The 13,749-nt window shown below is 43.8% G+C and overlaps 1 protein-coding gene across 2 annotated transcripts in view; it reads left to right on the top strand.

Moving 5' to 3' along the window:
• Positions 1 to 12,663, top strand: part of Mrrf (mitochondrial ribosome recycling factor) — a 59,885-nt gene extending 47,222 nt beyond the window's left edge. Inside the window, exons 7-8 of one of the 2 annotated variants that reach the window (XM_041674560.1) lie at positions 2,311 to 2,470; positions 11,762 to 12,663. In XM_041674560.1, coding sequence (XP_041530494.1) covers positions 2,311 to 2,470; positions 11,762 to 11,839 — 238 coding nt within the window. In that variant the 3' untranslated portion in view covers positions 11,840 to 12,663. The remainder of the gene's footprint in view (positions 1 to 2,310; positions 2,471 to 11,761) is intronic. The other variant, XM_041674561.1, reaches the window with a different exon arrangement.
• Positions 12,664 to 13,749: the final 1,086 nt, after the last annotated feature.

A 13,749-nucleotide genomic window follows, 5' to 3' on the forward strand; every position in this document is an offset into this window, starting at 1 on the left:
GGCAGAGGAGTTTGTTATAAAATCAGTCAATGACTTTTGAGACAAGCCATTCTGGGTTTGACTTCAAATAATATTCCAAATTTAGGCTGGGCCTGGCAGCATATGTCTGTAATCGTAGCACTCGGGAGATTGTGTGTGACATAGTGAGACCCTGTCTCAGAGATCTCCAAATAGCAACAAAGATACCACATTTGGTTGGACCTGATTTTCTTCACCTATAAAAATGGGGTTTGTGGTGGCTAGTGTTATTTGACTTGACACAGAATCATCAGAGAGGAGAGAGCCTCAATTGAAAAAAATGCCTCCGGAAGATCAGACTATAGGCAAGCCTGGGACATTGATAGAGGAGGGCCCAGTCCATTGGGGATAGCTCTATCCTTGAACTTGTGGTCCTGGGTTTCATAAGAAGGCAGGCTGAGGAAGCCAGTAAGCAGCACCCTCCATAGTGTCTTTATTAGCTCCTGCCTACAGGTTCCTATGGTTTGAGTTCCTGTCCTGACTTCCTTCAGTGATGAATAGTGATGATGAAGTATAAGCCAAATAAGCCCTTTCCTCCCAAGTTACTTTTGTTTGTGGTGTTTCATCACAGCAATAGTAACCTCACTAGGACAGGTTCATGATCTAGTAAGACCATCCAGGATATAGCTTTCAAGCCTTCATCTCTTGTTACTCCTTTTATTGTTATCTGCTCTTCTGGTTCCTCAAATGAAACACCTCAAAGCTTTTACACATGCTTTTTCTTGGAAATCCTGTTTGCCCTGCCAGCACTAGAAACTTGAACTTAATCTTCAGATCTAGTTAGGATAGTGTAAATTATGCTGCAGTGACAAGCAGTCTCCTATCTCTATGGTTTAGAACACTTCACCATGGATGATAACAATAGACATGTATTTCTCAAACTACATATTAGGTACTCTTCTTTATAATCATCTTGGGCTGATGGACACTCTATCTCAGCTTGTACAGAGAAACAAATGTGACCTGGAAGCTTCTGCCCTGAGCTGATGCCCAACATTTTTACACACATTTTCTTAAATCATGCAAGTTGTGTAGTGTAATTTTAGGGTTGGAACATGCATTCCTGCTTGTGCTTATGAGCAAGACACCCAGAGCAGTGGTGAGTTGACCTAGTGACCTGACACATTTATTTAGATGTCATTTCTCTGGGACAGGTCTGTTGAGCTGCTCCTCTGTGCCCCCCTTTCTTTTTTACTTTGATCACGACAGCACTTCTCACACTCTGATGAATGTCTTCTTGCCTTTCTCTTTAGCTAAATTCTGTAGGAGCGGGATGAAGAGCAATAGCTTCATCCAAATTCATTATCTCCGTTCTTAGCACTCAGTGTTTACAAGATGGAGAAAGGAAGGCAGGACATTAATGCTGGGCTGTGTTGCTAGGTTGTTATGATGATTAAATGTAAAATAGTAATGACTGTGTGTGGTAAAATGCCTTTCTTAATGGTTCACGCTCGTTGTGATGATGAAGATGCTGACAATAAAAACCGACATTTATCTGAATGGTGCACGCCTTTAATCCCAGCACTCAGGACGCAGTGGCAGGTGGACTCAGGATGCAGTAGCAGCCAGAACCACGCATGCAAGCACATGCAAGCAAAACAAAACCAGACTGATAGCATTCACCAAGCCCTGATAGGTTGCTGAATACTTTCAAAGGTGTTTCTTGAGTCAACTGGTGCTATGTTTGTTATGTGTTTCAGGAGACTCATGCTCTATCTTGGGTTTGAGGTGATTCTTAACTATTTAGTCATAGTAATCAGGATGGTGAAGGTTAGTTTTGAGGTGATTCCTGAGTGTTATAATAATCAGGAGCTGAAAGTTGAGTGATGTAGAAGTTTAGCAATAGCATTATTTCTTTAGTGTCCCTCATTTGCATTGCTGTGGAATGGAAAAGAACATTTTAGAGGAAGGGAAAGCTAATTGTGGCTAATTGGTTCCTTTTATTGAACATTTCAAATGTGTCAGGGTCAATGGTAAATGCTCATTTAATCCGTCCCACCTGTTGGGTTCCTGGTAGACAGCTGAGGTTTTGAGAAGACATGTCTGCATCTTGTAAGTAGCTCGGCTGAGTGTTGACTCTGGTTCCGTAATGTCTCTTACTTGGATTTACCAGATAACTCAATGGGAACTAAGCATGTGCATTGGCATCTGTCAGGAGTGTGAAGATTGTCAGCTAACAGATCAAAGCTGTTGAGCTAGTGAACAGAATGGTGTTAAATTCTTAACTGGTGGTCAGCATCTTACAGAAAAAATAGTTTTGTTCAATTTTTGTGTGTGTGTACTTTTTTTCAGAGTAACCAGAGAACACAGAGAAATGCTGGTAAAACTGGCCAAACAGAGTACCAACAAGGCCAAAGAAAATTTACGGAAGGTTCGCACTAATGCAATGAATAAGCTGAAGAAATCAAAGGACAAAGCCTCGGAGGACACCATCAGGCTCGTAGAGAAACAGGTACTGTTGCCAATAGATGTAGTGTTTCTGTGTCTGACCCAGGGAATCTGTGTACTCCTATCTGAGGCAGGGACAACAAAACAGAATGCCTCTGGTCATTTCATTTACACGATCAACACTAAGTCCCTGTTCTAAGTCTAGCTTTGTAGACCCCAGAAGGATGCACAGGAGAGGAGAAGAGGCTGTTGATCCTAGGATGTGTGCTAAGCTCTGTGCTGGACACTTTACTTCATTTCCCCCATCACTACAAAACCGAGTTAGAGGCTGGAAGAACAGCCAAGTGCCTAGCATCTACAAGGCCTTGCATTCAGTCCCCACCGCTGAAACAGCAGCAGGATTGTAAGAGGAGAGTGAGGAGACCTGGTTGGGGAAGTTTGGGAACTTGTTCAAGCTGTTGCTGATAGTGGTAGAGAAGGGATCCAGACCTAGGGATGCCTGCCTTGCTGTCTAGCTTTCTGAGTGTGGAGGAGTGAGTTGCTGTGTTCTCTTTGTGCCCTGGAGTGCAGTAGTAAAAGGTGACTGATGAAAACATGGTTTTTACACTTGAGCACATACATGTGCACTTGTCTCCACCCCCAGGCAAGTATCTGAGGCCTGCTCCCAGATACTAAGTTGGTGAATCTGGAGTGGTGCCGGGAATTTTTTAGTGCTTCCCAGGCAGCTCTTATCCAGTAACTTTCTTGAAAGGTCTCATTTTTCAAACAATGAGATCACATGTGTGCCTAGGAAAAGTAACCATGGTAGCCAGGTCGAGAATACTGCAAGAGGCAATATCAGAGGCAAGATGGGGAATTTATCAGGACTTAGGAAAGGAAATGAGCAATGCCATACAAAGTGTTTGATAGGCCTCAGAGCTGCTGTGTTCACAATGAAAGCATCATTTTAGGAAAGCTGGAAAAAGATGGGGTATGACTGGGGCATAAAGAAGACGCAAGCAGAGCAGGAGCGCTGTTAGGGGCCTGGGGGAGGTGTGGAGTGAATCACTGCCCTCATTTTGAACCAGCAGTTAGCGTTCTGGCTGTAGGTCAGCCAGCAATCACCTAGGGGAATTTTGGTTCCTGGGCATCGTTCCTACATCTTCTGATTTAGTGTATTTTCTAGAAATGGTGTTTTTAAAAGATTTTTTTATATTATGTATATGTGTGTGTTTTTGTGGGGGATATACAAGTGAGTGCAAGTGCCCACAAAATCCAGAAGATACAGATTCCCTGGAGTGGAGTTACAGGTAGCTAAAGCAACTTATGTGGGTGTTGGGAATTGAGCTTGAATCCTCTGAAAGAGCAGTAAGTGCTCTTAACTACTAAGTCACCTCTCCAGCTTTGAAACATGTATTTTAAAGTGTTTCTCTGCTAATTCTACAACAGCATCCTGGGAAGAACCAGAAGCTTGCAATCCAAAGGGAAAAGTCATTCTGCAGCAAATGTTCTGTGACCTTGGAGAAATTACTTGACCCTTGGGGTCTGTTTTTTCTGTAACAAGAGTTTGGTAAATTTCTCCCTCGAAAGGGCTCCTATGATGCCAGAAGGTACCATTAGGATGCCTCGCATTTTAATCCCCAATATCTCCTCTCGCTTTCTTCCTGCCCTCCTGTGTTGGCTCAGAGGGACAGTCACTGATCAAGCTGTCCTCTGAGCACCGACCAGGGCTCAGAGCCTGATCCTCCTCGGTATCCTAGGGGATTCCATCTCTGCAGTGGACATTGGCCCTTGTGCTGCATCCTGGCTGTGAACTTGTCAAGCTATCAGACTCCTCATTCAGTGCAGAGACCTTGCTTCTTGAAGAGGAAGAACAAGCAGAGAATCAGTGCTCTTGTTCAACCACACTTGACAGAGAACTTGACAGAAGTCTTCCCTCAACCACTGGCTTCCCACCCTTTTCAGATTCTACCTACTTTCCACTGCTTCCTACTCTATTATTCTTTCTAACTGAAATTCTTTGTTCTTTGATACTGAACTGATGTCTGATTACCGTGGGACAGAATGGAGACATTCACTGGCAATACAGTGAATTGTACAGTGACCAGTGTCTCCGTGGGCTCCTGAGGTTGTGCACTGTACCGCCGTCTCTCCAGTGTCAGGGTCTGGCTGAAGAGATATCATTTCCGTGTTATTCTTACCCTCTTGTTACCTTCCCTTACAGTTGTGTGGTTGAAGTTTGGGTGGGGAAGCAATGGAGGCGGCCCTGTGCATTCTGCAGTGTGTTCCCGTCTCTATTTGGATGGCACCAAAGGAGTTTCTGCTATTAGTTTTGCTTTTACTTCTGGCCTCCCTGGGTACCGAGCACACACGTGTGCACAAACATACAGACAAAACACCTGCAGTTGTTTTCGTTTTGTTTTTTTCTAAGGCCATCCACACCTTTATGTTGTATTTTACATTTTTACTGTTGAATTTGTTTTTATGCATTTATTGACCGCCATGAGAGATCATAACTAGAAAAACCATTAGCTTTATATCCTCTTTCATAGTTTGTTTGTTCTTATAAATCTTTATAGCCTTCCTAAAGGACAGTACGACAGATGCCCCAACCATTTATTTCTGATTTATAACTTAGGAACATATCTAAGAGAAATTGTCAGCCTTGATCTACGGGGCTGTATGTGTCACTGGTGTGTTATGTCTAATGATAGAAAACTAGGAACCAAGTTCCTGAAAGTCATTGTTTGTGTCCATTGGAATTCCAGTTATTGGAATCTATATTGGAGTTATGAAAAGATTTCATTGACATGAAAATTTTTTTAGAATTAATTTACTTTTTTTTAAAAGAAACGGGGTTTCTCTGTAGCCCTGACTGTTCTGGAACTCACTCTGTAGACCAAGAACTCAGATCCACCTGCTTCTGCTTCCCAAGTTCTGGGATTAAAGGTGTGTGCCACTACACTGGTAAATGTATTATTTTTTAAAATAGTGTACTATACAGCAGTATTACAGTTACATTTTTATAAAGACAAGCTGTAGCTAGAGAGATGGCTCAGTGGTTAAGATACTGATTGCTCTTACAGAGGACCCAGATTCATTTCCTAGCACTCATATGGTGGCTCCCAACCATCTGTAACTCCAGTTCCAGGGGTCCTGACCTCTGTGGGCACCAAGCATATATGTGGTGTACATACATACATGCATATAAACACATACACATGCTGAGCAGTGGTGGTGCCTGCCTTTAATCCCAGTACTTGGGACAATGAGTTTGGGCAAGCCTGATCTACATAGTGATTTCCAGGACAACTGAAGCTATTACATAAAGAAACCTTGTCTGAAAAAAAAAAAAAAAACGAACAACAGAAAACCATGCACACATAAAATGAGTAAGTCTAATAAAGAAGTTTTGAAGATACACAGGCATACAAAGATGGGTAGCTTGTAGTTATCAAAATATCAGAAGTTATTTCAGTGATAGGATTGTGAACAGCCTTTTAATTGTATGGAATTAACCTTTTCTTATAAAATCATTTTCAAAATTCTTTGGTGGTCAGAATCTTTTGAAATATTTTTATAACAATATTTCTTTCATCTTTGGTGTGTAAAATTGAAATGATTGAGCTATAGGTTCTGTCTCAGTCATTGCATCTGATCTCGGACTCCCTCAGCCCTAACCCAGGCCAGCTCTGATGCAGGACTAGGGATGTTCCTGCTCAGGACTCCTGACATCTGCCAGCCTGCTGTGGTACCTTCATTTTAGTTTGCCAGAAATGGGCGTGCTGAACATTAAAGCGTTTGGCAGAAGCTGCCAGTGGCTCTGGCCAAGATCCTTTCACTGCCGTCTTTCTCTGAGAAGCAGCTCTCTCTGGAATGAGTGGAGCTCAGGGAGGGGAGGGCTCCTTCAGGCAGGCGGCAGGCTGGGGGCTACACTGGCTGAGTTGGTCTTCATGAAGGATGACTTGTGTGCAGGCGTGCTCCTGTCACCCCATGCTGCATCCTTCAAGTCTTCCATGCTCTTTAACTGGTAACCAGGAAACACAGTGGTGGCAGAGGTCCTGGTGTTGTTGGTGATAGTGTATAATTTTATAAGGTGCGGTGTGAGAGTGGAAATGCTTCTTGCTTTGGAGTCAGGCATTCCCACACAGCTGTGAAAGTGAGCACAGGCTTCACCCGCCTGTGAGTCTCTTTGCTCATCTGTGAAGTGGAATGGTCCGTGCCCATCTCACAAGAGTGATCGGAGGATCAGAAGACACATGTGCTTAAATGTGAACAATGTTGATGGTCCTTGATAACCTTCACTCTGTGCTCTGTGGTGCCTGGCCTTGTGATTGTAAAGGAAATGGAATTAACCCTCTCAGTGACCCTAGCACAACATGGCTAGGGTGAGGGAGGAATAGGCCAGGTGCTGTGGAGTAGGACTCTCAGCCAGGAGACCACATCACATAAGAAGTTAGTAAGTTAGTGGGCAGAGCAGACTGGGCTGAGAAATCTTGCCCAAGATTACCTTGGTTTAGTTTTCTGTAGAATGGGTACAATAACTGTCCACTTTATAGGGGTTCTGTGGGATGGTCGAATTTCAATAATGAGTTAACAGAAACAGAAAGATTTTATACAGTAGAAACTCCTGTGTAGCTGCTAGGTGAAAACATGCTAAAGGAGTCAGCAGCATTTCATGTGCCATGTGGATCGTTAACCAGTGTCTGTATGTGGTGAGTACTCAGCAGCAGGAGTTGCTGCTGCTGGTGGTGGTACCATTAATCATCAGTGTTCTAGAGCCTGATAAAGATGAAAATGGTGAGCCTGTAGGTGACCTGTGCCGGGACCTTTTATACTCACCAGCTGCTAGAACGCTAGTAAATACTTTTGTTGATGGATTAGCTTGAAGTCAGAAAGTGGTGATAAAAGCCACAGTAACATAGCCAGCATTTGCATAAAATAATATGCTTATGGCAAGCTTGTATAGCCCTGTTTTTACTTAACTGTTAGCCGAGGAAGGGACCAGCACCTCTCTAGCATCTTGATGGGTGAGGAAAGAGACTTAGAGATGAAATGCCCCTGGCTCATATTCTCCCGTGTTATCAGATTGTGAGCCTGGGTATTCCCCTCCATTTCTCAATCCTTCTACCCTGATAACCTTCACCCTTGGCTGTGTGGTGTTTGCTGACCACTACTCCTGGCCTATGAAGGGCAGCTCCAGGGACCAGAAGCATCTCAGACATTTGTGACTGACTACAGAAGAGGGAGCAACTGCCATTCTTCTAGAATATCCAGCTGTCCCAGGAGTTGTGCTTTTCCAGCTTAAAAAATGTGTAGTTTTTGCTATGGTGAGAGCTTTCCTGCCTGGGACCAATTGCTGCAAGCCCTGTTTAGTTCCTGCTCTTTCAAGCCATGTATTTAGTTCCTAATTCCTGGCTAAGGCCTGTGGTCGGTGAATAAAGATGTCCAGCAGCTGCCATGCTGCTGAGCACACAGATCTGCACACTGCTCGCCCTCAGAGCTTCCTGCCAGTGCTGCCTGCCTTCATCTCAACCCCATTTAGACCTACTAAATCATCTTTTTATTCTTAGGAAGGCATGCATACTTGTTACAGAAAAATTCAAAGACCTTTAATAATTTTTCTGTTAATAAATACTTCCTGACAACTTGATACGCGTCTTAGGTGGGATATGACCAGTACAAACCTAAATAACCTTTTATCTTCCCATCACTAAAAGAATGTTAAGATTTTTGGCATGATATATATGAAATATATATATGAAAGAAATTTAAATGAAATCACCGTATAATGAGGGAGACAGTGCTCCAACTAGACATCATATGCCACCAAGTAAAAGACATTTTATGCCAGTCAGGAGTGGGTTACATCTTGTTGAGTCATTGGCCAAAAAGGTTGCATAGACCAGTCCCCCATCCCCACCCCCCCAAAAAAATTCACAGGTTATTGTTCAGACTGTTGATTACTCTGTATACCCTGATGGTAGGGCCCTATTGCTGAAGACAACTTATGTCATCAAACGTGTAAATTGAGGTGGTGCCCAGCTAGAAGCTTCACCCCTGCCACTAGTCTTCATGGTGCAGGAAAGTACTTGGATTGTCCCTGAAGAGAAAAATTATCACTTTCATCCAACTACAAACCCTGTGACCTACAGCAGAGGCTGCCTGCAAGAATTACTCATGCCGTAGTGACCACACTGTAGGAGTAACTAAACTATTCCCCTTGTTTTGTTTTTGTTTGCTTTTGATTCAAGACCCATTTCATGTGCTGAAAACCCATCCGTGACACTGATAAAGTGGCCGAGAAACTGAGACTAGATAGACCATGGGCCTGGGTGAAACCTACTGTTACTATTCTGCTAAGACTAGGTAGGCCATGGGCCTAGGGTGAAACCTACTGTTACTATTCTGCTAAGACTAGGTAGGCCATGGGCCTAGGGTGAAACCTACTGTTACTATTCTGCTAAAGGATCCTAGCAGTAAAATTGCGCCTACTGACATATTTGCTTGCAATACCCACAGAACAGAGCATTGCTCAGCCCCCATCTAAGAAGTGTCTTGCAGTAGATGATAGTTACTGCAGAGAGCCACACTGGTTAGTGCAGAGAGTGGGGCGCTCAGTCCTTGGAGGGTTGTCTTTATCAGACGAGGAGGGCAGAAAGACTAAGAGACAGAGGTGGTGAGTAACTCCAAGGAGCACAGCAGGCATGTGAGTCACAGAGACTGACAGCATGCATGAGACCTGCACAGGGCCAAACCACACAGTCCAGTGCCAAGAAGAGGGAGTGAGCACAGAGCTTCCCCCCCCCCCCCCCAACCAAGAAGCAGTTGATACTTCTGGAAAAGGGAAAATTGTTTTCTCCAATGGAGTATCACTGGGTATATCAGCCACACTGTAGGGGATGCCCCATGTCCAGGAGTGATTGGCCAGGCAGCACTAAATTGGAGTGGAGGGGTGCACTTTTTCTTTTTGTTTTTTGTCTTATTGGTTTTCTTTTTATTCTTCTCTGTCTTTTTTTAGTTTGTTTTGATTTTTTGTTTTTTCCTTTTTGAGAGAGTGGTAAAGGGAGAGAGAAAGAACATGAAGTTTGGTGGGTAGGGGAAGGAAGATATGAAAAATGTTTAATAAAAGTTAATAAAATGGCAAGTGTCTTAGTTTCTTGGTAGTGGTGTTTTTGTTTGCTTGTTTTGTTTTGAGACAGGATTTCTCTGTATATCCCTGGCTGTCCTGGAACTCTCTTTGTAGATAGACCAGGCTGGTGTTGAACTCACAGAGATCCACCTGCCTCTGGCTCCCAAGTGATGAGATTAAAGGCGTGTGCCACCATGCCCAGCTTAGTTTTTTAAAGTCTGTAATTTTTGTTTAGATGTTTTATAGATTAGTTCATATATATATATATATATATGTTGAATATATATATATATATGAAGTTTCTATATTGAATTATTTTTTTAATTGAAAGATAGCATGAACATGTCTCCAAGATGTAAGAATATCTTGAAGCATTATTCAAACATGCTTTTTAGCCAGGCGGTGGTAGCGCACGCCTTTAATCCCAGCACTCGGGAGGCAGAGGCAGGTGGATCTCTGTGAGTTTGAGGCCAGCCTGGTCTACAAGAGCTAGTTCCAGGACAGGCTCCAAAACCACAGAGAAACCCTGTCTCGAAAATCCAAAACAAACAAACAAAAAAAAAACAAAAAACAAAACAAAAAAACATGCTTTTTATTATTACAAATGTAACCCATGCTAGGGTCTTAATCAAATGTGTTTTCTCTTCCTAGAATTTGACACAACCATTGTGATGCCTGTATGTGTTCATTTGCTCCCCCATACTGAAACTTTAGATTTTCTACTTGTTTTCATTATTCAAAATTAAGTTGGCATGGAGGGGGCCCTGGAGAGTTCGTCCCACAATTCAGAGTGCTTTCTGCTCTTACAGAGGACCCAGGTTCAGTTCCCATCACCCACTTCAGGCAGCTCGTCACCCCTGTAACTCCAGTTCCTAACAATCTGACCAGCTTTATCACCTACGATGCAGTGCACATAAACTCATGCAGGCACACACATATACACATAAATTATAAAAAAAATGTTTAAGCCCATATAGACATCTTTATACCTAGAACTTAAGAACTTGGAGGCTAGGAGCTGAAAAGTTGTCCATTGATGAAGAGCACTCATTGTCCTCCCCAGGTCTGGTTCCTAGCTCCCACATGGTGGTTCATGTTCATGGCGGTTCCTACTCTAGTTTCAGGGAATCTGACACCCAGGTATCAGGCACATACATGTAGACAGACATTCATATAAATAAAATAAAAACTTAAAAAACAACAACTTGGGGCTAAAGAAATGGCTATGTGGTTAAGAGTATTGAGTGTTCTTGCAGAGGACCCAGGTTAGATTCCCAGCTCTCACATGGTGGGCCACAGCCGTCTGTAACTCCAGTTTAGAGGATTTTACACGCTCTTCTGGCCTCTCAGGCACCAGTTACACACATGGTGCACAAACGTACACATAGCCAGAGCACCCATACATAAATAATTAGAATAAGAGAAGAATTTTATGTTCGGGTCATGTTTGCTGGGTATTTTCCCAGTTGAGATATTTGGGGGTTACATAGTATGAGCATTTGTATCAATTTGAATTCTACCTGTGATATGGGAGCTCATTCATTCACTGTGGCATGCAGTTTCTGAATGTTGTAATTAGCAGCTAGAGCAGCAAGTTTTGTTAACAATGACAGCTGAAGGTGTAGCTTGTAATTTGCATTTTTGTGTCTATTGGATTTTCTAGCTCTGGGTCTTACATTCTTTCTATCAGTTCATCTAAGACTTTCTGAAATGGAGTAGCTGAAGTGTAAGGCATTCTAGAGCAGAGGTTCTCAACCTTTGGGCTGTGGTACACAGGGACTTCAGCAACTCTCTCACGGGGTCACATAGCAGATACTTACATCACAACTCCTACCATAGCAAAGTTACAGTTACGACTTAGCAACGAAATAACTTTATGGTTGGGGGTCACAGTCACATGAGGAGCAGCGCTGGGAAGTGTCAGAACCACTGCCCTAGGGGTTTATTAGGCCACAGCTTGGCTGACTTTTCTGTATTGTATAACAGTTCTAAATGTTGGCTTAGAATCAGGTTACTATGTATTAAAGTTTGATATTACGGCTTTCTGACTGTGCACCCTGAATAAATGGTGTGCCTTGTTTTTATCTGAAAAGGGAATAGTCTCATCTCCCTTGCCTGACTGTTGTTGAGAACACATTTCTTAGTGCCCGGGTGGCACTCAGTTCATAGGAACTTTGTGTCCATCATTATTTCTCAGTGAAGTTTGCATGTTTCAGTCACCAGACTTTGCTTTTGTTCTCGCAGATCAGCCAGATGGCCGACGACACAGTCGCAGAGCTGGACAGGCACCTGGCAGCAAAGACCAAAGAACTCCTTGGATGAATCTGGTCACCCCTTAGGTGACAAGCTGATGTCTGCCACTCTCCTGCTCATCCATAGGAGGCTGTCACTGCTGTTCCACCACGGGGGCTCAGACTCACCGAATCTCTTGTTTCCTTAGAATCTGGTGTGGCAATGACCTTGGCTCTGAGGTCACCACAGGACCATTTCCTTCCAGACAGGAATCAGACCCTGCCCTCATTTCCAACTCCTTTGGACTATGTGGGCCTCACTCTGACTGCTAATGAGCAAAACTAAATAAATTGGGAAAATAACAGCCACAGAGGAAAGAGCAGTGTGTTTGCCTCTGGGTTGTCGTCCCACTGCCGCTCCACGAGGACTGAGTTCAGTGTAGCATCGGTCCCACCCTTGGGCAGTCTCCCTGCCCCTGCTCTCGACCCCATTTTGAGCTCACGGGCTCCTCACATATAAACCATCTGTAATGACAAATTTACTGAAGAGAATGACACAGAATAACGCTTGAAGTTGTCCGTGTATTTATGTTGAGTAAATTGGTAGCTGCCCACCTAATGCTTTGCTTTCTGTCATTCCACTCCCTCTGTCAACATTTCTTTGGTAATGAGCTCCATTTGGCCGGGGCCTGTCTTCCTGATAGACAGGTGCTTTGCTGTGACCCACCTCTTTTTTGTGTTTCTGTACACATACACATGCATACGTGCACACATGTGCACACATAAAGGCACATGCCATAGTGCTCATGTAGAGGTCAGACAACTCCCATGAGTCAGTTCTCCTTTCACCTTGTGGGACCTAAGACTAGAACTCAGACTCTCAGGCTTGGCACCAGATGACTTTTCTGCTAACTAGCTCCCCTTAGCATGGCTTTGAGAGTCAAGTTAGTCTCTTTTTCCCCGCCTACAATCAGTTTTTATTTATTCAGTTATAATAAGGCCACCATGAGCTAAGCTATTTTAAAGCATTCTTCCAAGGAAATGAAACATATATGTACCACCTACACTTACAGATAGAGAAGCAAACATGCCTATGTTAAGGTAAGGAATCCCCCCAGACAGTGGCGTAGGAAGTAGTGGGGCTTTTTTCCTTTTCTCTCCTCTCCCCTCCCCTCTCCTCCCTTTCCTCCCTCCCTTCCCCTCCTCTCCTTTTTATTCCCAACTCACAGATATCCTCCTGCCTTTGCCTCCCAAGTGCTTGGATTAAAGACACGGGCCTCTACATTTGGCTAAGGAGCTTTTTCATTTTCATTATCAGCCTCATTCCACAAGTTGTAAAGTTTCTCAAGCAGTGTCACACAGCTAGCAAGCAACAAAGCACGGATAAAAAGTTTCTTCTCTGATTCCAAAGTCTATTCCCACCAGTGATGTCAGGTAAAACCTTACCATTTTCCTGCTGTCCTCATATGCTCGTCATGAACGCTCCTGTAACACGTGTGCAGCTTTCCCCACATACCAACCAGGTGTCTTGTACTGACTCAGTTCTGAGATGTGACTACTGTAGATAGGTTCTGCACTCAGCCCAGAAAAAGCCCCATTCCTGATGATAGTCACAAGTTGGGCTCCCAGCCCCTTCTGTGATCTGGGTAGTGAGCCAGGATGTTGTGGTTTACTGTCTTTGAAAGCATGCTATGAAGGGTCCAGGTGAGGAGGATGGGGCAAGATGCTGCCAAGTGTGACTCCACTGCCACCGGCCGTCTTGTAAGGGTCTAGTGGGCACCAGCAGTTTGCTGGGTGCAGCTGTGCTGAGCTGGAAGGTTTGTTTCAGTTCTAGGTGATTGTGACCTGGCCAGACTGGCCTGTGTTATGATTGTTTGTCACTTTGGGAGACAAGCCTCACCCACTCCCTCCCCCATCCGCTGAGGCAGGCTGATCTTCAGCTTCCAGCCTGAGCTTGCTGTCTTTTCCATCTTCCTCTAGGAGAGGCAGCTTTGCTTCTGC

This window comes from Microtus oregoni, unplaced genomic scaffold, assembly GCF_018167655.1.
Source record: "Microtus oregoni isolate MIOR12 unplaced genomic scaffold, Mior012 000025F_ref0000491, whole genome shotgun sequence".
In the NCBI taxonomy this organism is placed as follows: Eukaryota; Metazoa; Chordata; class Mammalia; order Rodentia; family Cricetidae; genus Microtus; species Microtus oregoni.